The sequence below is a fragment of the Mauremys reevesii genome, linkage group 27 (assembly GCF_016161935.1).
Source record: "Mauremys reevesii isolate NIE-2019 linkage group 27, ASM1616193v1, whole genome shotgun sequence".
Taxonomy (NCBI): Eukaryota; Metazoa; Chordata; order Testudines; family Geoemydidae; genus Mauremys; species Mauremys reevesii.
Window position 1 is genome coordinate 3015263 of NC_052649.1, and position 24283 is coordinate 3039545.

The 24283-nt window shown below is 54.8% G+C and overlaps 1 protein-coding gene across 1 annotated transcript; it reads left to right on the forward strand.

Annotated features, from left to right (window-relative positions):
• The first annotated feature begins 11022 nt into the window (after window positions 1-11022).
• DLX3 (distal-less homeobox 3) lies at window positions 11023-23728 on the forward strand. The gene is made up of 4 exons (XM_039516900.1): window positions 11023-11056; window positions 17642-18019; window positions 19689-19879; window positions 22685-23728. Exons 2-4 carry the CDS (start codon window positions 17698-17700, stop codon window positions 23024-23026), a joined length of 855 nt encoding a protein of 284 aa, XP_039372834.1. The 5' UTR covers window positions 11023-11056; window positions 17642-17697; the 3' UTR covers window positions 23027-23728.
• The last annotated feature ends 555 nt before the right edge of the window (window positions 23729-24283 follow it).

Below are 24283 nucleotides of genomic sequence, written 5' to 3' on the forward strand. Positions count from 1 at the left end.
TGCTATTCAGCAAGACCCACCTGGCGCTAGTGGAGACCCCACCACTCCAGCTAGGGTGACCAGATGTCCTGGCTTTATAGGGACAGTCCCGATTTTGGGGTCTTTTTCTTATATAGGCTCCTATTACCCCCCACCCCCTGTCCTGATTTTTCACACTTGCTGTCTGGTCACTCTAACTCCAGGCAGCCTGGAAGCAGAATCGCACCTGCCCCAAAGCTCTGGAGAAGCCCCATCTGCGGGGCAGAGAGATGCCTCACCCTGGGCAGCTTTATATCTGGTGGGATCAACCTTTGCACAGTTTTTCAGCAGCCCGGTGGGACTGCAGAATAGCCAGCAACCAGGCTGCAATTCAACCAGGATAAACCAGGCTTCCTGGAACCCACTCACTTCCACGGCACGGGAGCTGGGAGTTGACAGATCTTCCCAGCCTATTGGGACGCATCGCCCAGTGCCCCGTCCTGGCATCGCTCCCAGCTCCTGTTTCTTATTCTGGGCTCATCTGCAGAGGATATTTACAGTAGCGGCCTCTCCGGGCTGTTTATCGAGGGTTCCTGAACGTTACTGAGAATGACAGGAGGGCATGGGACAGGCTGGCGATGGAAAAGATGAGCTTGTTTCCCGTGGGGGTGCCGGATGCGAGGAAGACGGGGAGGGGCTGTAGGAAACACCAAGGGGATGAGGCATTGAAACCAGCACCACAATGTTGCTGTAGCATTAAATAGCTACCTGCCAGACCTGCATTTAGGGAATGCCCAAATGCACTCTTGTGAGCGTTGTGTCCACCCTCACGTGCGGAAGTTCTCCTTTAGCTCAGTGGGCGAGGCCTAGGGCTGCAGAGCGGAGGGACAATGGTTCTAGCCCCAGCTCCGCTGGTGTATAATTCCCGGCAGAGTTGAGGTTGCACCAAGATTCTGCCATGAGGCAGATTTTGATCCCTCCTGTAAGAGCAGAGAGGGAGGAAAGGAAAGAAAGAATTTCCCTCCCACTGGGAAATTCCCAGGACGGGATCCCGCGGTGGCTGGGACGGTTTGTGCACATTTGGAGTAAGCTAAGGGAGAGCTTGCTGAAATTCTGGGCCAGATCAGGGCCGCCCAGAGGAGTCAGGGGGTCTGGGGTCTTCGGCGGTGGGGGGCCCCTGCTTCGGCGGTAATTTGGCAGTGGGGGGTCCTTCCGCTCCGGGACCCGCCACCAAAGTGCCCTGAAGACCCGACACTTCGGCAGTGGGGGGGTCCTTCTGCCCCGGGATGGAAGGACCCCCGGCCACCGAAGACCCGGAGCGGAAGAAGCTCCAGGGGCCCGGGGCCCGCGACAGTTTTCCGGGGCCCCCGGAGCAAGTGAAGGACCCCGCTCCAGGGGCCCCAAAAACTCTCATCGGGGCCCCGGGCCTGGGGCCAATTGCCCCACTTGCCTGCCCCCGGGCGGCTCTGGGCCAGATTCTCACCTGCGCTTTGCTGGAAGGGGCAGCGAAGGCGGCTTTCAGCCAACGTTGTGCTCCCTGCCTTCCAAGGCAGGTCAGGGCCCTGCAGAGAACAGCCATCGTTCAGTGCACCCCAGACACACCCTGGCTTCCAGCAGGGCCAAGGCAGAGCCCTCCCTCCAGCCTGGGGGGCCCCAGGCCCAGCGGGCCGTCTCCATCCCCTTCAACACCGCATTGTGCGGCCAGAGTGCATTAAAAGGGGCTGAGAGGAACAGAATGGGGTGGGGGTGATTTCAAAACAGATCCTGTTCCTCCCCACCCCAGGGATGGAATAGCTCATCCCCAGCCTCCGGATCACTCGCTACTCAAAGAGCGCGGAGCCCCCGGCTGGGAGACGGGCACCGGAGGCCGATGAAAGCCTCTCACCTGCTACGTGCTGCTGAACTGGTCGGGCTTGTTAGGCCAGCAAGGGAGCCCGCAGAACTCGAACTCGGGTTGTCTGTCACCTCCATGCCACGTGCTCATGCTCACGCCCTGTGCTAGAAGACAGCCCCTGTGCCCCTGCTCGCCTGGGGGGCCACCACCTAGGGTGACCAGGTGTCCTGATTTTAGAGAGACAGTCCTGATCTTGGGGTCTTTTTCTTATATAGGCTCCTATTACCCCCCACCCCCGTCCTGATTTTTCACATTTGCTGTCTGGTCGCCCTAGCTCCACCACAACCTCACGAAAAAGCAAGCTGAGCTGAGCCTGTCCTGATTCATCTGGGCCGCCTGGAAAACCAGGGCTGGGACATGTCACACAGGGGTGGGGGAAGGAGGATGGATGTTACCTGGAGGAGGCACAGGGAGAGAAGGCAAGAGGTAGAAGGGAGCGCTTGGGGGGGGGTCCTCCCTTCTGAAATGGGGAGACACAGGGGTCCCCAAAACAGCACAGTGGGGACAGATTACTGCCACATCTCCCCCCCGCCCCCCCCCTGGTCTTGACAAAAGCATCCTTGCGTGCTGCAGAGATCAACCAGCCTGTCGCCTCTGTGCATCCCACCCCCCCGGCTCCCCCCTCTCCAGCGCTGGTCTCCACTTTCGATGCCCGTCGAGGCCTGTCCCCAACCCCACCGACCACACCAATAACAATCGGCTGGAGGCCCTTGAGACTGAAAAGCCGGGGGGACGGAGGGGATCCCTGAGATGGTACCGCCCGGGGAGGGGAACCGCTCGCCCGGGGAGCCCCAGGCTGGCATGGAAGTGGGAGATTGCAGTGCTGCGGGATGCCTGGCTCATCTCTCCTACCCCGCCAAGGAAGGAACCGAAGCCCTGGCTACTGATTAGCTAGGCCAGGGCTGTGTCAACAAGGCATCCAACGACCCTGGGCTATTGAGTCACCCAGAGGCTGCTTTTGTTTTTACCTGCTGCCAGGGCTGGGACCAGTCCCAAAGTGAGTCAGAGCTGGGGGGGGGAGCGGGGGGGCATTTCTCAGCCAGGACAGGAAGGGAAACAGCAGCCATCAGAACCAGGATGCAGCCAGCCACCTCCGCTCTGACCCGCTCGCTTGATTTCTTTCCTGTGCGCTGAAGGATCAAACAAATCCCTCTGTGCCAGGGCCCAGAAACGCCCCTCCCTGGCCTTGTATAAATGAACAGGCCACAGGCTGGAGGGGTTCGGAGCCGAGGCTCTGGTTGGCTTCCGTCCCTTACATAAAGGCCTCGGGCCCGATGCTGTTTGAGGTGACGGCACTGCCACCCCCTGCAGCTGCTCTGATTTGGGACCCGAGCCCGCTGGACTCAGTGGGAATCCGTGCACTGGCTCCCTTGAGACCGACCCCAGGGACAGCAGAATCAGGCCCGCGCAGCCCGACTCAGCTAGTTACTGGCAGTTTGTTCTCCCCTCCCTCTGCGACCCCCCCCCCAGGAAATAGCTCCTCTCTCCCCCACTCGAGACGCGTCGGGGCAGGGGAGGAGCTGGCAGGCCCCGTCCTGCAGAACAAGCCGGGAGCGCCGAGCTCTTTGACAAGGGGGCTGGAGGGATCTGCACAGGCGAGCGGGGCACGGCCCTGGGCTTCTTGCACCAGCTGCCCCGTGCCCAGCACCGCTAACGCCCCAGAGCCCTGAAGGTCACATGGCAAGTCAGCGGTAGGGTGGCCAGACAGCAAGTGTGAAAAATCAGGCTAGGGGTTGGGGAGGGAATAGGAGCCTATAGAAGAAAAAGACCCCAAAATCGGGCCTGTCCCTATAAAATCGGGACATCTGGTCACCCCAGTCAGCGGTGCGGGGCTGGACATACAGCAGAGAGACCGTCTTTTCGCTACACGTGTGCACAGCGTCTGGCACCTGACCCCCGACTGGGGCCTCGAGGCGTCACCACGATGCAACTAACAAAATCAAACCCCGGAGTCCGGCCACTGTGTCCCCTGCTCCACGCACCCTTCCCAGCCAGTGACACGGCGGAGATGCCAGCAAAGCCCCCAAAGGCCTGGGATGCTAAATATTAACTGAGTGTGCAAATGAATAAACACTGATTTTAACTCCACTTCGGGAGGCATTTCCTCTGGATCCCCCAGCAGCCTAGAAGGCAGAAGCGAAGCAGCCCCAGCCAGTGCAGGGGAATGGGGGTTTAAGTCAGGGCCACCCGGGGCGGGAGGAAGAGGGGCAATTTGCCCCCCCCCCCACGAGAATATAGTATTCTATAGTATTGCAACTTTTTTTTACGGAAGGGGCCCCCGAAATTGCTTTGCCCCAGGCCCCCTGGTTTAAGTGCCTGCCCGATGAGGCTCCCAGCTTTTGACGCCGCCCAAAATAAGACCCAGGATGCTGTTCACACCCGGCTCTCTGGCGGAGGCCACGATTTTCGGAAGCGAGTAATGGCTCCGGGGGCCCAACCGGCACTGCCGTCAGAGGGCCCTGCTTTCCGGGCAGCAGGTACGCCGAGCTTTCTAACGGGTTCCAGAGGGGCAGCCGCGTTCGTCTGTCTCCGCAGAAACAACGACTTAGAGACTAACCCGTTTATTTGGGCATAAGCTTTCGTGGGCTAAAACCCACTTAGATTTGTTACTCTGTAAGGTGCCCCACGGACTCCTCGTCGCTGGAGCTTTCTAAGCATCAGCCCCCTTTACGAGCCCCCAAAGACGAGACCCCTCTCCAGCTCCCCTCCCCCCAGCGGAGTCACCCCCAAATCATTACAGGTCTTGGCCGCAGGGCTTGCCGTCCAGAGCGGCGCTTGTGCCCTGGGGAGGGCTGTGGGCACGGCCTTACGGGGCGGGGGAGCCACCGCCAGACACCACAGGATATTAAAGTGCCTTTAAAAATACACCCGAAGCTGGAGCCTCCCTTCCCCTGCCCAGGGAGGCACGTCAGGAATGCAATGGGTTGATAAGAAGGCCCACTCCCATCCCACCCGGTAGGAGGCCGTGCAACTGCCCCTCCCACCTGATGCCACCTGGTACTGGGCAAGGTAATGATGCCCTCTCCCCGCTCTTAGCTCCGGTGGGATGGAGCTCGAGGGACAGGGCAGGGATGAGGAAGGGGCATTCAGCCAAGCCTAGGGGCAGAAAGGGACCCAGGCCCGGCCTGAAGGCACTTGCCTTTGCGATGTCCAGCCTCTCCGTGCCTGTTTGGCCCCAGCTTTGTTTAAGCAGAGACCCAGCCATGCCCTGTAGCTGCCGGCTTATTACTGATGAGCCTGGTGTGACAAGCTGGGGCAGACCCAATCCTGCAGCCCCGACCCCCCGGAAGCTATCAAATCCAGTGACGCTACTCGTACAGGTGAAGGCTGCAGGATCAGGCCCAAATGCTGCCAGAGGGGCTCCCTGCCGGCTGCCGGAGAGCGGGTGCTGCTTCTGCGGCAGACAGAGGGCACCGCGGGGGTGGAGCGGCTCTCAGGGGAACTCCCCTGTGCAGAGCAGCCCTGGCATCAGATACTCAGCCCTGCACTGCTGCCCTTGGCGAGAGGGGGAATGGCTGGAGCGCCCTGGGCCGCAGAGCTGGCCAAGACCTTTGTAAAGTAGAGCAGCCTTGGGGCGGGTCTAACTTACACCCAGGGTTGTTGGATTTGGTATGCAGGGGTGGCCTGTGTAGGGTGACCACATGTCCCGATTTTATAGGGACAGCCCTGATTTTTGGGTCTTTTTCTTTTATAGGCCCCTATTACCCTCCACCCCCTGTCCTGATTTTTCACACTTGCTGTCTGGTCACCCTAGGCCTGTGCGATGCAGGTCAGACTAGACTATCTGGTCGCCTCTTCCGGCCTCCAAATCTACGGCCAACTTTGGAGCAGCTCAGCATCCAGGGGGCACTCAGGTGATTTAAAGCCACCTTTACCCTTCCCCCTCCCCCTGGGCTGTGATTTCTGCACGGCACCTGGCCCAGGAACTCGCAGCTCCAAGGCTGAGGCTGAGGCTGGCTGCAGAAGCCTAGAGACAATGGCTGGGATCCCACCTGCAGGGGTAGTTACATTATTGTAACTACCGAGTGTCGGGAAAGCCTTGTACATCCACCAGCTCCGGAACACTGAGAGCTGCAGGGCGGGGACCCAGCACACGGCAGGCTCACCACACATACCCTATTGTTCCCCGGGCATCCTGGATCCTGCTTGGGAGGGGCAGGGGGGGGTCTGTGAAGGGCACAGGGGAAGCCCAGAGACAGCCCCTTCCCAGGGTGGGAGGGTCGGCCAAGCTGAAAATTGCCATCGCTCTGCACAGCAGCTGATCCAGGCGACAAAGTTATGTTGCAACTAGAAAGGGACCTGGCCTGGGATCCAGTCCCAACCACAATCATATTTGCATCCTGGTTTTGTGAAGATACCTGGAATAAACTCAATGTCCTGCGAGCTTCAGGGCTCACAAGCCAGGCTGAAACAGCTCCTCGCCCCAAAGATTTCAGGTCCGAGTCCCTGCTCTGGGTCGCTAGAGAACTGGCTGTTCACAGCATCCTCTACCTCCTTGTGACCCCAGCTGGTTCCAGGAAGCCTATCCCACAACGCGGGACATTCTGTGCCCCAGTCCATGCTGAGGATCTATTAACTGCACAGCAAATCCCCAGAGCACATCCTGCTCTCCTTCCCCGCTGACGTCACCTCTTGGCCGAGGCATCCCTCAGCGAAGGAGGCTGCATCCCAGAGGCAGGAAGTCTTAGCAAGAAGCATTTACAACAATGCAGCCTTTTGGCACGGCTGGAGACCATAACTTCACGGGACAAACCACGTGAGCAACTGGGACAGTCACCGGCTCGGAGATCTCTGTTGATCAAAGAAGATCAAAGAGTTGGCAGAGGCAGCCTGACCTGGTCTACACTGCACGTTCGTCCTAAGTGTTCCCACAGCCGATCCTTGCAGCTCTCCCCTGCCAAGTCAGGAAGGAGCCGCCCCCTGGCCAAGGAGGAAGGTGTTTAGCTGGTCCCCATAGAGCTCTTCCCCACTCCGGCCAAGCCATCCGGAGCGGGTGCTGAGCCGGGCTCAGCTTGAGTCATTTCCTCCAAGACAACCAGGACCACAGAAAGTTTCCTACTGGCTTGGCCAATCTCACCTGGAAGTGGCTCCTGGTAGCTCTTACAGGTGACCCGGGCCTCTGATCTGAATGAATGTGGAAAAGGGAGAAACCGAGTCAAGATCTGAGTCTGAGCAGAAGGGCCCTTTGCTGCACAGTTAGCAAGTGACACTTGGTGGTGGGTTTCAGCGTCAGTTACAATACTGAGGCTTGTTTGTTTTCTGGTTGTCACTTGGTTGCCCTGAGGAATATAAAGCAGGATGATCAGTTTCACTTTCCATTTCTGGTCAGTTTCATTTCCCACTTCTCCTACTTGGACTCAAGGTGGTCTGTCTCCCTGCACTGTCAAGGGTGGGGGGTGGGAGGAAGGAGGGGGATGTTTAGATCCAAACGGATTTTACTAGAATCATGGAAACATTTCGAGCTGTTCTTAAGGATGTTTTTTTACCAAACATCCCTTAAAATTAAATGGGGTGATCCTCAAGGTAGGGACTGCGTCTCCCTGTATGTTTGTGTTGCACCTGATACAAAGGGATCCCTGATCCTGTAAGACCAGGATGTGCTACTGCAATACAAATAAACGTAATTAACGAGAATACCACCTGCCTTTTATGGACCGCTTTGCCTCAGTAGATATCAATGTGCTTTACGAAGGTGGGCAGTATCCTTATCCCAGGTTTACAGATGGGGAAACTAATGCACAGGGAGGTGAAGTGACTTGCCAAAGGTCACCCGGTAGACTAGTGGCAGGGCCAGGATTAGAACGCGGATGGCCAGTCTCCTGCTTTATTCACTAGGCCACGCTGCCTCGATTAAATAACACATCAACCTGACAATTTCCCTTTAACTTTCTCTCCCCTCCAACACTGCCACTAAGAGACATTTCTTGACCCTTTGTTATCACCCCCATCCTTCCTCGCCCTTTTAATCCTCTCCCCTTTGCTCTCTGTGGTTGAGGAAGACTGATTTTGGGATTAAATCACTGAATCAGGAGTCAGGACTCCAGGCTTCTAATCCCTGCTTTGCTGCTAACTTGCTGCGTTACCCTGAGCAAGCCACTTCCCCTCTCTGTGCCGCCCCATCTGTAAAATCCTAACTCACTGCCTGGGGACAGCTGGAGGATTTGTGTCTCCAATACAGTCTTTCAGATCCTTAGCTGATTTATTGAAGTGCAAAGCGTTCTTTTTACCGTCACCTAGTGGCTGCTGTGGCTTCCTACAGATAAATACACCATAGCTTCCTAAGGACAGTACAGTAGTGGATTATTTTAAGAACATAAGAACGGCCCTCCTGGGTCAGACCAATGGTCCATCTAGCCCAGTATCCTGTCTTCCGACTGCGGCCAATGCCAGATGCCCCAGAAGGAATGAACAGAACAGGCAACCATGGAGTGATCCTTCCCTTGTCGCTCATTCCCAGCTTCTGGCAAACAAATGAAGTCCCAGACAGTCTGAAGCTCTCTGTGGGGACATCAGATGGGGTATGTGAACTTTGAGTTGTCACTGTCCCACTCTTAGAGCTCATGGGAAAATGGGTAAAAAAAACTCTGGGGCAAGTTTTGACACGTTGCCATGTTCCTTTTGCAGAGTTTGAAAGTGGCCGATAGTTCGTCTCCCTCCAAGACAATTCTCGGTTATTTTTCCCCCGTCTTTTCTTGGGCTTCACCCCCCCCCCCCGACTCCCCTTTTAATTTTGGAAGAAAAAAATGATTGTATAAGAATGACTAAGAGAAAAGAAAAACAAGGAATGGAAAATTATCTTTTTTTTTTTAAAAATCACAAGATGTTTTGTGAATGGACTATTTTTCATGGTTTTTTTTTAAAGTTCCCGCCTCCCTCCCCCCAAAAACAATCCTATTGATTTTTTTAATTACAACGAGCTCTACCCATTATATTCCTCCAACCACTGAACTCTCTCCCTCGTCTGTTTGCATCAGTCATTTCCGTCACCCAGTGTGTCTCACTCTTGTTTTCCTGCCTCTTTCCCTGTTGGTTTCCCTTTTCCTTTACCCCAAACTGCCCCTCTAAAGACACACAAAACCCCTCAAACGAAGTGTTTGCGATTTCGATAAAGCAAATCCAGAGAGAGCGGGCGCTGGGGCTAACATGTCGGCAGCCCAGCAGCCCCTTGACTACCTTGGGCCTTAGCCTATGATGCACGAGTAGCCTCTATTCCACTGATTGCTATGAGCCTAGAGGGCACTCAGCACCCTGCAGGATCAGCCCTTTGCTTGTATGTTGTATTCTCACTCACACACACACACACACACACACACACCCAAGGGCGGCTCTATGTATTTTGCCACCCCAAGCACAGCAGTCAGGTGCCTTTCGGCGGCGCACCTGCGGGAGGTCCCACCGTTCCGCGCCTTCAGTGTACCCGCCGCCGAATTGCTGCCGAAACCGCAGGACCGGCGGACCTCCTGCAGGCGCGCCGCCGAAGGCTGCCTGACTGCCGCCCTCACGGCGACTGGCAGGCTGTCCCCCCTCCCCCAGCGGCTTGCCATCCCAGGCACACACTTGGTGCGCTGGTGCCTGGAACTGCCACACACACACACACACACACACACACACACACACCCCCTTTGTCTGTTTAGACCGGGAGCTCTTTGAGGTAGGGGCTGCCTCTTTCCCCAGCCTAGCATGATGGAGCCCCTGTCTCTCTCATCCAGGTTTTCGGAGTGACACCCGTTAGCGTAGTATCCTGGTACTCGGATACCACAGTGATGGGCGCAGCTTTACATGCGCCTAGAGCAGGAGGGAACAGAACGGCTGGGGCCATTGGGGCACGACTTCCATAAAGGAAAAAACTCAACTCCCTGGGCGCCCTGATGGGTTTAAAATTCCCTCTCTCCCCCCCTGCCCTCTTGACAATCAATTCCTCAAGCTGCGTCTGAGCCCCAGCCCCCACCCTAGGTCTGGAGCAGCGAGACACGCCGAGAAAGGCTATTTCCAGCCCATCCCCAGCAGGGGATGCCGCAGACCATGAGAACAGCCTGCCTGTGGGACAATCCCGGTCTGATTTTGCAGGCCCCGGGGGCCCAGAGCAGGGATGGACCCAAGCCCCAGAGCTAGGAGGTGAGGTTCTGGTTTGATTTTCCTGCTAGTCCCGAGAGGCACCCCCCCCGCCTCTCTCGTCGCTGCTGCAAGTGGGCAGCTCTCAGCGAAGGGGGCTGATGCTGAGCCGTCCCTTTCGTCTAGTCCAGGGGTGGCCAATCTGTGGCTCCGGAGCCACGTGCGGCTCTTCAGAAGTTAATACGCGGCTCCTTGGACAGGCACCGACTCCGGAGCTACAGGTGCCAACTTTCCAATGTGCCGGGGGGTGCTCACCGCTCAGCCCTTGGTTCTGCCATAGGCCCGGCCCCCTCCCCACCCCTTCCCGCCCCCTCCTGAGCCTTCCGAGTCCTTGGGCTTCCCCCCGGAACAGCTGATCGGCGGGGAGGGAGGGGGAGGCGCTGATCGGTGGGGCTGCCGGTGGGCGGGAGGCACTGGGAACGGGGGTGGGGGGCTGCTGATGTGTTACTGTGGCTCTTTGGCAATGTACACTGGTAAATTCTGGCTCCTTCTCGGGCTCAGGTTGGCCACCCCTGGCCTCGCGGCTTGTTTGGCACCAAAGAGGACACTAGATGGAGCTGGTTCCCCAAGCAACACACAAAAGGCAGGCAGAGGGATGCAGTCCCACTGGCCCCGAACCTGCCAGGGCCTGCCCCCATCCTCCAGGGATTCCCCATGAGCCACAGGCACAAAACTTGCCAGAAGGCAGGATCCCAAGAAAAGCAGCTGAGTGCCTGGGATTCCTGCTGGCATCCTATCCGCTCTGGCCCATGGGGACTTGCTCCTGGGCATCTGGCAGCTGGGTTGCTGGTGGGAGAGTTACTGAGCTGAGAAATCCCTTTCCACAGCAGGGACAGAGAAACAAACAGAGCAGCAGCTGCTTGGACAGAGGGATTCAGGGGGAAATCTTGGGCCAGATCCCCAGCTGGTGAAATCACCATCGCTCCATTGAAGTCAATGGGGCGGGAGCCCAGCTGGTAGAAATCAGCCATATTACCAATGACGTCGTAGAGCTCTGCTGGTTTCCATTAGCTGAGGATCTGGCTGCTGGTCCTTCGCACAGGGCTCCGGTAGGGTTGTTCTTGCTTTGACCACCCCAGTCACGACCCCGGGGTAACGTTCCCGTTACGGTCCCGTTTTATAAATGACACAGGTACCCGCGTTCTGTCCTACGGGGAGTCAGGCGTGTGTTCCAGGGCCACTGGATCCATCCTGTGCTGCTTTCAAACCGGGGTTTCAGGACACGCCTCGGCACATGGATTCGCGGCTCCACCCCCAGTTTATTTCCCTTTAAGCTCCGGCTTGACGTTGGAGCTCACGCGAGTGGGGAAGTGGAAGCAGCAGCGAAAGCCAGTCTTAGTTCACGCGTATGCTGGACAATACCTGCAACCCCACTGCTGTCCCGGTCCTGGGCTGCTCCCCTCCTGGGCTCCCCCCGGCCACAGCGCAGATGAGGCAGGTCTCAACCGGCAGCAGGCAGGGGCAGGAGAGGGGAGATGCAGAGACCCAATCCCAGCTCCGTGCCTGTTGCACAGGGGAAAGACTCTACGCATGGTTGGAGGCTCAACGGCGTGAAGTGGCCCGTTCATCTCCAGGAGAGATTGTCCCCTGACACTCGGTGTGGCTGATGATAGTTCCAAGAAGCTTGGACCTCTCTGGCCGTCTCAGGGGGTGGACTCGTTCCCCCCTCCCCCGGCCATGAGTACAGCCCCTGTGGGCTTGTGCCATGCACTGAGTTTGCCCAGGCTCGTCTCCTCCCTCTTGTCTTAGCACCGTGTGCTTGGTGCATGCTGGTAACGTACCTGTTCTCAGCTGCCAGCTACGATCCGAGTGCTGTGTACTGTGCCCCACCCCGGTCTCTGCACTGTAGGTGTGTGCCATGCAACGAGCATGCCCGTTCTCAGCTCCCCACCCTGGTCTCTGCATTGTAGGTCTGTGCCAGGCAGTGAGCACGTACGTTCCCAGCTCCCCACCCTGGTCTCTGCATTGTAGGTCTGTGCCATGCAACGAGCATGCCCGTTCTCAGCTCCCCACCCTGGTCTCTGCATTGTAGCTCAGCTCCCCACCCTGGTCTCTGCATTGTAGGTGTGTGCCAGGCAACGAGCATGCCCGTTCTCAGCTCCCCACCCTGGTCTCTGCATTGTAGGCCTATGCCAGGCAGCGAGCATGCCCGTTCTCAGCTCCCCACCCTGGTCTCTGCATTGTAGGTCTGTGCCAGGCAGTGAGCACGTACGTTCCCAGCCCCTCACCCTGGTCTCTGCATTGTAGGCCTATGCCATGCAACGAGCATGCACGTTCTCAGCTCCCCATCCCGGTCTCTGCATTGTAGGACTGTGCCATGCAACGAGCATGCCCGTTCTCAGCCCCTTACTCTGGTCCGCATTGTAGGTCTGTGCCATGCAACGAGCATGCCCGTTCTCAGCTCCCCACCCCGGTCTCTGCATTGCAGGTCTGTGCCAGGCAGTGACCATGCACGTTCTCAGCTCCCCACCCCCTCTCGGCGCTGTGCGCCTGGGCCGTGTGTTACAGACCGGGCTGAGCTCCCCGAGTGGACAGTCACCAGCCTGTTGAAATTGGATCCACCTTGGAGCTCAGGTGCTTCCAAGCCAGCTGGGTCTGAGCAGCTCCAAACATTGTAACTGGGGGCCTCTACAGCACATTTCTGGGGGGCAGATCACCTGTCTGCAACCTTTCTTTGACCGACTGCCGTAGGCCCTGAAACCAGTGTTCTGACCTCCCAAGCCCCCCAGTCACTTCTGCATGCTCCCCCCAGCATTGCTGCTCTGGCTAACAGCTTAACTCTTTGGTGACCCACAGCAAGCCAGGTAAGGAACACCAGGTCCCTAAACCCACAGGCACGTTGCCTCTCAGAGCGTACCCAGGAGTTACAGATCTTTAGGTAAAACACCAAAGGCCCCTGAGGGAGAAACTACTCACCCCTTCTGCAGAGGAGTTCAGGTCACGGGAAGCCTTTCCTGCAGTCCTACTTCTCTCCTTGGCTGATGGTTGGTCATTGAGAGGCAGGAAAGCAGAACCTGCCCTTAAATAAAGTTTCACTCCCCTCTGTCATGTGATGTCACTGGTCAGCTTCAGAACCCCAGTCAGGTGGTTTAGCTGGGAGGTGGGGCCCTACTCCCCTCCCCCAACCCCAGACCAAACTGGGAAGTCCAGTTCCCTGCACTGACCATTCCCTACAGCAGACCCATCGTTCTGAGAGCGGATCCCTTTGAATGGATTGTGTCTTAGTCCCACCAGCTTGGCGTCTGGCATTACAATGAACTGCCCCTTGGCATCTGTATATCATATATGGAGAGATACACCTATCTCATAGAGCTGGAAGGGACCCTGAAAAGTTGTTGAGTCCCACCTCCTGCCTTCACTAACAGGACTAAGTTCTGATTTTCCCCCAGATCCCTAACTGGCCTTCTCAAGGATTGAACCCACAGCCCTGGGTTTAGCAGGCCAATGCTCAAACCACTGAGCTATCCCTCCCCCCATAGTTACCTATAGGGTTGCCACTTGGCCAATTTTTAACTGGCCCGGCTGGATGATTTTTTTTTTTTTTACTGCCTTGCTGGTCAAAAGTTGTAATGTGCCGGATGGTGTTTTTTTTTGCTGTGCACACATGTGGCTACACATGCCGCAGTCTTGTAACTACTGGCCACACACATCATGACAGCCCCTGGACTAGCAAACAGAATTCCTGCTGTCCCCTGAGAATTTCTGCCTTTCTGAACTGTCCCCCCTCGTACTCCTCCGTCTGTCTGTATCCACCTGTTGTCTCTTGTCTCATACTTGGATCGTTCGCGCTCTGGAGCAGGGAGCACGTCTTTGCTCTGCGGTTGTACAGCGCAAGCGCAGGGAGCTCCTGGGCCATGACTCGGGCTCCTGGGTGTTACTGCCATACGGATAGTCAAAACTGGCCTGCAAAGCAGGGGAAAGTGCTTCTGATCCCAGCTAGAGCTATTTATCGATGGGGCCCATTGTCTAGTCTCACCGTCTGTATAACAAGCCAGAGAATCTCACCCAGTAATTCCCGCATCAAGGCCCTAACTTCCGTTTGACCGACAGCATGTCGCTAGGCTTGGAGGGATTCGACTTGTACACACACACAAACTGATGAATTTTTTTCCCCGTCAGTCATAATTTAAAAGTACAGTCAGGCAAAATGCTTCCTAAGAAGTGATTAGGGCTGAAAGGATATTGACTTTGTATATTTTGAGGCTGTTTTAACGGTTACAAAGCGTTAACTTTCTGAATCTCCGCTACTAAATAATGATTGTCCCCCTCCCTCACTGTCTGACCTCCTCCCCCTTTGGTAATTACCTGCGACTGTGAACACTTAGATTGGCCAGAAAAATGCTTAAATTTCTCACAGCTGCGAAAATGTAAATAGATCAACATTAAAAAGGGCTTAAAAATAAACATTGGTATTGGCCGTCCAAGTTATAAAAAAATAAAAATCGAGTTCTGCCAAGCCTCCATATTGTTGAGAAACAGCTCCTGGCTTTAGTTAAAGATGGAGAATCCCCCATGTTGTTCCAATGGTTAATTACGCCGTTAAAAACAGGCATTTTATTTCTAGCTGGCATTTGTCTAGCTTCATCGTCCAGCCATAGGCTCTCCTTACGCCTTTTGCTGCTATTCTCTGTAATCTCTTCTCCAGGGAGTTAGCTGGAGACCAGGGGTTCTCAATGCATTGCCGGGGCCCCCGGGGGGGGCCAGGAGCAGGTTTGGGGGGGGGTCCGCCAACCAGAGAGGGGCCGGCCTTAGACTCACTGGGGCCCAGGGCAGAAAGTCAAAACCTGAGTCCCGCCACCCAGGGCTGAAGCTGAAGCCTGAGCAATGTAGCTTCGTGGGGCCCCCTGTGCATGGGGCCCTGGGCAACTGCCCTGCTTGCTACCCCCTAACGCCGGCGGCTTTTAATCTACTGGAGATGCAGAATAACAGTTGTTGTGGCACAGGTGGGCCATGGAATTTTTATAGCATGTGGTGGGGGAGAGAAAAAGTTTGAGGACCCCCGCTATAGACCACAATCACGTCACCTCTTAACTTTCTCTTCGATCAACTAAATACGCCAAGCCCAGGTTTCCATGCTCATTTGAAGCTCCTATTTATTCCCATCGCTCAGTTTAATTCAATACCAACGTGCAGACTTGCAACTGGGATGATAAATATTTATTGTGTGATGAGAGAGACCAAAAATCCTACCTCCCGGCAAGCTTCTTCCGCTGCTGTTTTTTCTGGGTGTGCTCCTCATCTGGAGCCTGGGCCACACATTTGGTTTTTAAAAAGCCAGGCCAAGCCATGGATGGGTTCTGAATCGAGTGTAATATTCACTGATGCTTTAAAAACTCCCGCACCCCAATCTGGGTCTGTGCTGGTTCTGTACTATGTCTGTATCTTGTAACCGATGCTTGTAATCTCTCCTAACTCAAGCCTGACCCCAGATGTCCAGTAACTTCCTTCTTAACTTGTGTAAAAGTTTGATTTTAAACATTAGCTTTAATAAAAGTTTTCAAATACTGCCCTGCTCCCCAGGAGGATGCGAGCTGTTGAGAACACAGGTGCTGCCGTGCCTCAGACTTCCCAGCAGGCGGCGGACTTGCACTGTGCATCCCAGGCAGGCTGTATTTTGCAGGGCCAATACTGAAGAGGAGAGTTTGTGTCTGAGGTTTAGGGAAGGGAAACACAGGTAGAGACTGAAGGTCTGTGTGTGATCCGATGGGAAAAGAGAGAAGGAAAAATGGGGAGATCCCTCTGGAAAGAGGAATAAAATGGGCCACGAGTGACTTTCCGAACCGGCCTCCCACCGGACCATTCAGAGAGGAGAAGCACATGACGAAACAAGGTCGTGAATTAACAGGGAAACACATTAATTATGCCCCGTCCCCTTTTGAAGAGAAGGGGGAATGCGAGGATTTCCCCAAGAGTTCTGACTGCAGAACGCATGTGCCCCTGGCAGGCCAGGGCGTTATAGGAGGAGTATGGCCCATTCAAAGCAGGGCATATGGAAGGCTGGAGTGAACCCACTAGCTCTCGTGTACCTGATTTTGGAGGGAAAATGAATGTTCAGATGCCAGATTAGACCCCACGGTGGTGGGGAGAGATGAAAGGACCCCCAGTCCTGGGAGCGGCAGGACAGGAGAGGCAGCCCCTGGAGCTCAGCCCTTGAAGGATGCTGCAGGGCTTGGGGCAGGGCCAGGCCGGCCCGGGCGAAAGGACTCCGGGAGCAGATGTTCTCATGAGAGGCGCAAATGGGAGCTAGGAGCAAACCCATAGCCGGGCCCAGAAGCGCAGCGGCCAGGACGGCAAGAGGCCACCTGCCTGGGTTGCTGCTTTTGGAAACTCGGGTGCCTTTTGAGGGGGTGGGTTAAGGGTAGGGACAAATCCCCCCAGCGCTTTAACTAATGGGCACCCCATGGACGTGGTTACCCTCATCCACCCCGGCACACACCCTCCCACAAAACCCCCGCCAGACCTATACATAGCCCTGTAGACACCCCCACAGTCCCCTATAGAATCTCACCTCCACAGACCTACACAGACCTCTATAGACACCCCCACAGACACCCCACAGTCCTACACAGACCCCTATAGACATCCCAACAGACCTACACAGTCACCCCCACAAACCCCCCTATAGACACCCCCACAGACACCTCACAGTCACCCCCCGCAGACCTACACAGACCCCCTATAGACACCCCCACAGATCTACACAGTCACCCCCCCACAGACCTACTCAGACCCCTATAGACACCCCCATTGACCCACGCAGACACCCCAAAGACCTTCACAGAGCCCTACAGACACCTCTATTGACTTATGCAGACACCCCACAGACTCCTATAGACACCCCCCACTGACCTATGCAAACATCTCACAGACCTACACAGACCCCTATAGACATACTCAGATCTACACAAACCCCTACAGTCTCTGCCTCTACAAAATGACACAGACCCCCTACAGACACACACCTCCCCAATCTACACAGACCCCTATAGACATATGTACAGCCCACAGACTACACAGACCTCTCTAGATGCTCCCCAGAGTCCTTCACAGACAGACACCCCCCCCCCGCGGACACACACCCCCAGATCTACCCAGATGGTTTTAGACATACTCCCCTGCCCCCCACAGACTTACCCTGAGTCCTAGCCACAAACACCCTCACCCCTAAAATCACCCCCCAGATTGGCACTTACGCACACAGGCTCTTATGGACACCCAAAGGACCCCCACCCATCTCCATGTATCCCTCTGGACCCCCCAGGCACTTATAGCCCCCCCCCATAGCCCAAGATCTGAGGCTGTGGCCCAGCAGCTGCCCCCTGGCTCCCTGCAGGGGTTCGGCAGACAGGGCGGCTGGCAGCTTTAATTTTTTTTTTCACCCACTCTCTGTTGTTCCAAAAAAAAAAAAAAAAAGGAAAAGAAAAGAAAAAAAAAAAGTCTGTTTTGCCTCCCAGGCAATATTTCTGGAGCCAATCGGCACGCAGCATCCACCCTGCCCTGCACCCTAATTAAAGGCTTGAAGCAGGCTGGCTGGGCTGGAGAGTTTTGCTTAGTCGCCTCGTAGCAGCCACCACCCGTGGAGCTCTCAGCTGGCCTGGAGGAGGAATGCTCGCCTGACCCCTCTGGAGAGTGACAGAGACCCACACGTGCGCCCCAGCGGCTCTCTTGCTTTTCCAGAGGCTCCGGCCAGGGGAGAGGACTGGATCCCACCTGCCCCTGCCTCCTGCTGCACCATGAGTGGCTCCTTTGACAAGAAGATCACCAGCATCCTGACCGACCTCTCCAGCTCCCTGAGCTGCTCCAAGGATTCCCCCACCTTGCCCGAGTCCTCGGTCACCGACCTGGGCTACTACAGCGCCCCCCACAGCCAGCACGACTACTACCCCAGCCAGCCCTACAGCCAGCCCGTCAACCACTACTCCTACCACCACCAGTTCGGCCTCAACGGGCTCGCGGGGGCTGGGACTTACCCCCCCAAGGCCGAGTACCCCTACAGCCCCTCCTACAGGCAGTATGGCCATTTCAGGGAGCAGCAGCTGCCGGCCCAGGAAGCAGGTAAGGAGCCCTCCCACCCTAGTGATCCAGGGGGACAGGGGTGGGGGATGGATGTCTGGAGATGGCGGGGGGCTGGTGTGGAAAGGAGTCACTTCTTGGAGTCAGCCACGGTTCTTCCTACCCCCATGCCCGTGTATTCGAATGAGAGGAAAGTTCTTGTCAATAACACACACACACACACACACACACACACACGAGACTGCCTCTTGGATCGCACAAAAGTGGGGTGGTGGGAGGGAGGGAGTTGCTGGGGGTGTTGCGGGGGCTTGTTTGCTAGATGTAGGTTTCCACACAAAACTTTCTGAACTCCGGCTCCGATTTAAACGACTGCTTTTCTCACCCACCCACACACTCTCCCTCTTGTCTCTGGCAAATTCCTGACCTTTATTTTCTGTGCCACCAGTCAGGGTGGCTATGTGCCCCTCCCAATCCCCCCCCCCCAGCTCTCTCCCACTCACCTTTGCCCCTGAAATCTTAAGAAACTTCAGGACAACTCAGGTTAGTTGATAAAAAAGGAGAACCATGGGGGGGGGGGGGCGGGTGAGAGAATAGGTTGTCTCTCTGCGGCAGAGAGAATGACCCATGTCATGACTGGACAGGAAGATGATGGTTAGGTTGCAGCTCTGGGGGAGTGAAATAGGGGTGGGACGGTGTTTTATTTGTGAATAATTTTGTGGTTTTTAAAGCGAGTCTGAGGTGCTGGGAGATTATAGGAAAGCAGGAAGCTCAGAGAAGCCTAGAATCTGCTGCCCTAAAAGAAAGGGATGCAGGGAGAGGGAGAAATCGATCCTCCTCTGATTTCCACTTACTGAACAATTCTCCCTCCCCTTCCCCCCCAAATAAAGCCTGGGAAACATCCAGGCAGCTGGGACCTGAGGCTGCTTCAGAGACGGACTTGTCACAACCCACCCTACGGGCTGGGAGAGGGAGAGAGGGGCCGACTCTGAGAACCAGTCGGTTTCCAGCAGATCAGAACCAGGTGGGGAGCCCCTGGGCAGAGAAACAGGCAGGCTGGGGTGAGAGGGGAGTTCGGGGAGTTAGCGAAATGGAGCAGAGGAAGAAGTGGCCAGGGACAGGCGAGGGAAAAGGCAAGCCAGAGTGTACCAAAGGAAGAGAGAGAGAGAGAGCTAAAGGAAGAGAAAAACACACCAGAGAGAGAGGGAAGGAAACCCAGAGGGGGAGAGAGAGAAATGAAAGACCTCACGTGCCAAAGAACAACCCCCCAAACACCCCGGTCTTGCTGCGTTCCTGAAATCTTTTACCTGGAGTCTGTTCAGCGACTTCTCCAAGTAATCAGCCCTTAACTCCTCCACAATTGTTTTCACTCGCCGTACATACGATTCTGGAGTCCTTCCGCCCAGGCCGGCCCGGCCCTGTCACTTCTAGCTCCATTGGTGTGGGTGGAGGGGGACCAGAGAGCAAATGTGACAAAGCGGGATGGGGGGGGTAATATATAAGAAAAAGACCCAAAAATCAGGACTGTTCCTATAAATCAGGACATCTGGTCACCCTATTTATCTAGGAGGTGAAGTTTTCTAAATGGAGGCTTAAATCCCACCCCCCCCTTCTCTCTCCCCAGTAGACTTGGGTTGTTTTTTACAACATTCGGGGAGTGGGGGGGGGGTCGTCCAGCTGCTGAGATTCTGACGTGTTCCCTTTTCACTTCCAGTCTCAGTGAAGGAAGAACCGGAACCGGAGGTGAGGATGGTCAACGGGAAACCCAAAAAGATCCGAAAGCCCAGAACCATTTACTCCAGCTACCAGCTGGCGGCTCTGCAGAGGAGGTTTCAAAAAGCTCAGTACCTGGCTCTGCCCGAGAGAGCCGAGCTGGCAGCTCAGTTGGGGCTGACTCAGACGCAGGTAACTTCAAAAAGAATCAACAACCTTTCCCCTCTGTGCGCGCGGGGGAGCGAGAAAGCTGCACCTGCTGCCAATTCCGAACAGCCCCTGGGTTTAGTGGGCTTAGATTCAAGCACTTCCATAATCAGACAGGGACCCATTGTGGACGAGCCGGCTGTCTGAGACAGTGGGAACAAAAAGGGGGGTTTTCTGTAGGCCTTTGGACATATTTCCTACTGCTGTGCTCAGCCACGGGGAGGGAAAAGAGAGGCCCAATCCTCTTTGCGCTCTCCAGTGTCAATGCATTGACTTTAGGGTTACTCCTGATTTAAGCCAGCCATCCCCATTGGGACCAGATAAATGTGGATAAACGGATTGGTTTTGTTTCTTCTCCCCGCCCCGATGGGGGAGATCTCTCCCCCTCCCCCAAGATGAGCCGTTCTCAAAGGTTCAGGGCCCAATCTATAGCTCACTGATTTGGATCAGGTCCATAGAACCAACTTCAATTCGGAGTTCTTTCCCCTTTGCGGCTACTCACTGGATTCCCGGCACAGTTTGGCTCTGGTGGGTCAAAGAGGCCAGTTCAGCGGTTCTCCACCGTTTTTCATTTGCAGACCCCTACAAAATGTCAAGTGGAGGTGCAGGCCCACTTTGGAAATCTTAGATTTCCCCAGGGGTCATAGCAAGAACCTTCCGTGGACCCCCTAGACCTCTGCGGACATCAGGTTGAGAAGCCCTGGTCTAGTTGACCTAGAAAACCAGGAAGAAGTATCCCTTCCTCTCTCTGGGCAGTGACGGACCTTTGGGTCCTGTCTGGATTTTTTTTTTTAATTGTCTCATCAGAATTCAACCACTAATTTATACCAGAGCAGCCTTTGGGCTGGAATGGGTAGGACCATATCCATAGATGCTAACAGCGCTTGGGTCAGTGGGGCTTTAGTTAGGGGTAATCTAGTGTAGACCCCAGAGTCAGGGGTTCCAGACCTCATTTCTCGGTATGCGTGTTGCACTTGTGAATATGCTCAAGCTCTTACAGGTGTGTGTGTTTTTTAAAGAGTTTTTTAATACATTAGGCCCAGAACCTCAAAGGTATTTCGGCTCCTCAGTTCCATTGATAGAAAGTTAAAGCCTGAAATGGTGGAGTCCAAAAGAGATTATACCCAACTCCTCTCTCCCGTACGTGAGCGTCACATTAGAATGCTACAGTATCTACGTGTGGGTGGGTGGCTCTTGTGACACTAGTGACTTCTCTTTGTAAAGGGAAAGATCAGTAGAAAGGGGTCTGAACAGCTTCCCTCCACCTCCAGATCTGAGATGAGTGAACCCCCCTCATCCCTCACCCGAAAATTGGAACACCTCCAAACTCTGAGGAGGGTCGCATCCAGCCCCGCCCATAACAAGTGACGTAAAGGGCGGCTTCTGCTGTCCCTTACGGGCCAGGCTTCCTCTCATGTCAACAGGAGCATCGCTGGCGTTAGGAATGCAGGGCTGGTCAGAGACGGTGACAAGAGGCTGATTTTAATTGCCCAGATCTAAATAAAGTTCCAGGTCAGCATGTTTCCGTAGGCTGCTAGCGCAAGAGCAGATGGTCTGTACCATAAGGGCCTTCCACCCGCTGAGGGATTGCGACTTGATGGGGAGCTGTTTCTTTTTGACTCCCTTCTTTAAAAGCGGGTTGATTTGTTAGGGGGTTTTGTTGTTGTTGTTGGTTTGTTTGGTTTAACGTGGTTAGGGATTCTGCACTGCACGCTGCTTTTTGTCTCTGGAAACAAAGGAAATGCCAGGAAAGCTTTAATGAGGCATGCCCGAGCCCCTGATGGGAGCTGGAGGGTCTCTGGACGTGGAAAGCAGTGCTTTTCAGGGGCGTTAAACTACGACCCTGTGTTTTCACTCTCATGTATTCCCTTGGGTCACCGGGGGGATTTATGATTTCTGTGCTTTTCTAGTGGGGTGTGTATCGTGCGTGAAAGATCCCCTTAAATGGAAGATGAGTGCCCCATACATGGCATAAGGTGTGGGTGCCCCATATACAGATAAATACTACAGTGGTGCCAACCCCAAGTGTTCAGAAATCATGAGTCAGGCCTCCCCCCAAAATCACAAGCTCCTCTTAAAACTCACGAGATTTCTTGTAAGCATTATTATTTTGGGGTGTTTTGAGCCTGTCGGGAACAGCGAGGCCGTGTTGGCAGGCTCTTCTCTGCCACCTTGAGGGCTAGAAACTTTATTTTGAAATGAGAGCGGAGCTTCTCACTTAATCACAGGATGCGAGGCGCCGGGGCTTTAGCAAAACACGCGCCATTGCGAGGATTTGGCAACACCGAATGTTTGTTTGGTTCTTTGTAGGGTGTTCTAGCTTCTCCTTCCTGGTTCTCCCTGTCACATTGGACACATCTGCCTTCTCCATCTCACCCGCCTTCTTCCTCGCCACCCCCTCGATTTCTCTCTCTGTCTCCTCCTCCCCCCTCCTTCCCCCAGCAGCTTGTTAAGTGGAACAGGAACCCACTAAAGTATTTGAAATGAACCACAGCAGGTTTGCCCCCGTCCTAGTTTCGTCACTGCCCTGGTGACTTCTGTAGCAACGGGGCCACTTATAAATGTCCGAAGGAACTTGTCATTAGCTGTCAAAGCGTCAACCTGTTTTGGGGACAAACCCCTCCCTGCCCCTTAGGCGAAACAGAGAAGCCAATCCGCCCACACGGTGACATTTCTGTTCACGCGCCACTCCATTTGTCCCCCCCCGCCGCCTCCCTTCGGTGGTGTATTGCCCGTGTACGTCAAAGGGACCCAGAAAGTCACACTTCCCTCCCTTCCTTCTGTCTCTAGGTGAAAATCTGGTTCCAGAACCGGAGATCCAAGTTCAAGAAGCTCTACAAAAACGGGGAAGTGCCCTCGGAACACAGCCCCAATAACAGCGACTCCATGGCCTGCAATTCTCCGCCTTCTCCTGCCCTCTGGGACAGTAACTCTCACAGCAACCCCTCCAGCAGGAACCAGCTCCCCCCGCAGCTCCCCTACAGCTCTTCCCCAAGCTACCTGGAGGAGCAGCACAACCCCTGGTACCACCACCAGAACCTCAGCGGACCTCATTTACCGCATCAAGCTTTGCCCACTAACACCATGCATCATACATCTTCCGGGCCTCCCAATCCGGGGGCCGTGTACTAACCTCCGGCCTCCTCGGACCAGAGGAGCAAGAGGAAATCATCACAGCCGTGGCCAGACCCTTCTTAAACCGTGGGTTTGTTTCCAGGACAAAGGCAGACACACACAAACATTCCAGCCCGTCTCAGGACCAGCAGAGCTGCAAAGGGTTAAAAGGATCAGAGGACGACCCACAAGCCAGGCAGGAGTGGCAGCGGGTGGGGGGCAGGCTTGGGGAAGAGGTTTTGGATTTTTATTTCTCGGGAAAGCTTCAGCATTGCCAATTCCTTTTCACCCCACCCTGACTTTCCACAGGGTCCCCGGCCCCCCTGCACCACCATCCCACCCACCACCGCCAGGCACAGTGAATGGGAAGATTCTTCCATCTGGAGCTCTCTGCCAGAGACTCACCTCCCGTCTGGACAGAGGCCAAGAGACACGACTCATCTCCAAGCGTCCAAGAACAGCACAACTGGTTTTTTTACCTTCCCGGGCGAGCTGTTTGTGGGGTGTCTCCTTGAGGACTCTGGAAGAACATCTCAGCTGGCAGGACTTCAAAAAAAACCACTTGGCTTCATCCACATCAGGGTTGGATTTTTCTACATGCCAGATGATAGAGAAGGAGACATAATTGTCTCTGCGCCTTCCCTCTCATCCACCCTTGCAAGGGTCAGACTGGAGATGAAAGCACAATTTAAGCTAAAAAAAATAATAAAAAAAATGCAGTAAGAGGTGCCACACTTTATAGTCTTTAAAAAAAATTATCTATATTCTAAATAAATAAAGTCAATTCTTAGCTATGTCTATTGTACAGAACTGGACACTATATAAACATTTAATAACATTATTGAAGGGACCATTGTTAGAGAGGCCCAAAAGCCTAGCAGTGGGGAAGGGCTAAATTCTGATCTCATTTACATCAGTGTAAATCTAGCTCTACTCCAGGTTTACTCCAGTGTTACTCCAGGTTTCCAGAGCAGCACGTTGGCTCTCTGTGTTAGCTCATCAGCTGGCGCAAACTGGCGTTCCAAATTCTCGGTACTGGATGAGGGCCAGATTCTGAGCTCAGTAACACCAGTGTAAATCCAGAGTTACTCCAAGGTTAGAGGAGAATTTTGTCCCTCCGGGTCAGATTCCCAACCGGTGTAAATCTGCATTGGTCTCAATGGAAGTCACACTGACTTACGCGAGTTGAGAATCTGACCTTCTGTGAGGATCCGCAGCAAATAAATAGAGGTTATTTAAAAAAAATATTTAAAGTGTTTCACGAATGATTTAAGT

Excerpts from the sequence above, each read along its gene's own strand:
- DLX3 (XM_039516900.1), top strand. The coding sequence starts at position 17,698 with ATGAGTGGCTCCTTTGACAAGAAGATCACCAGCATCCTGACCGACCTC. Across the intron at positions 18,020-19,688 it reads GCTGCCGGCCCAGGAAGCAG|TCTCAGTGAAGGAAGAACCG; the intron begins GTAAGGAGCCCT and ends TTTCACTTCCAG. Across the intron at positions 19,880-22,684 it reads TGGGGCTGACTCAGACGCAG|GTGAAAATCTGGTTCCAGAA; the intron begins GTAACTTCAAAA and ends TTCTGTCTCTAG.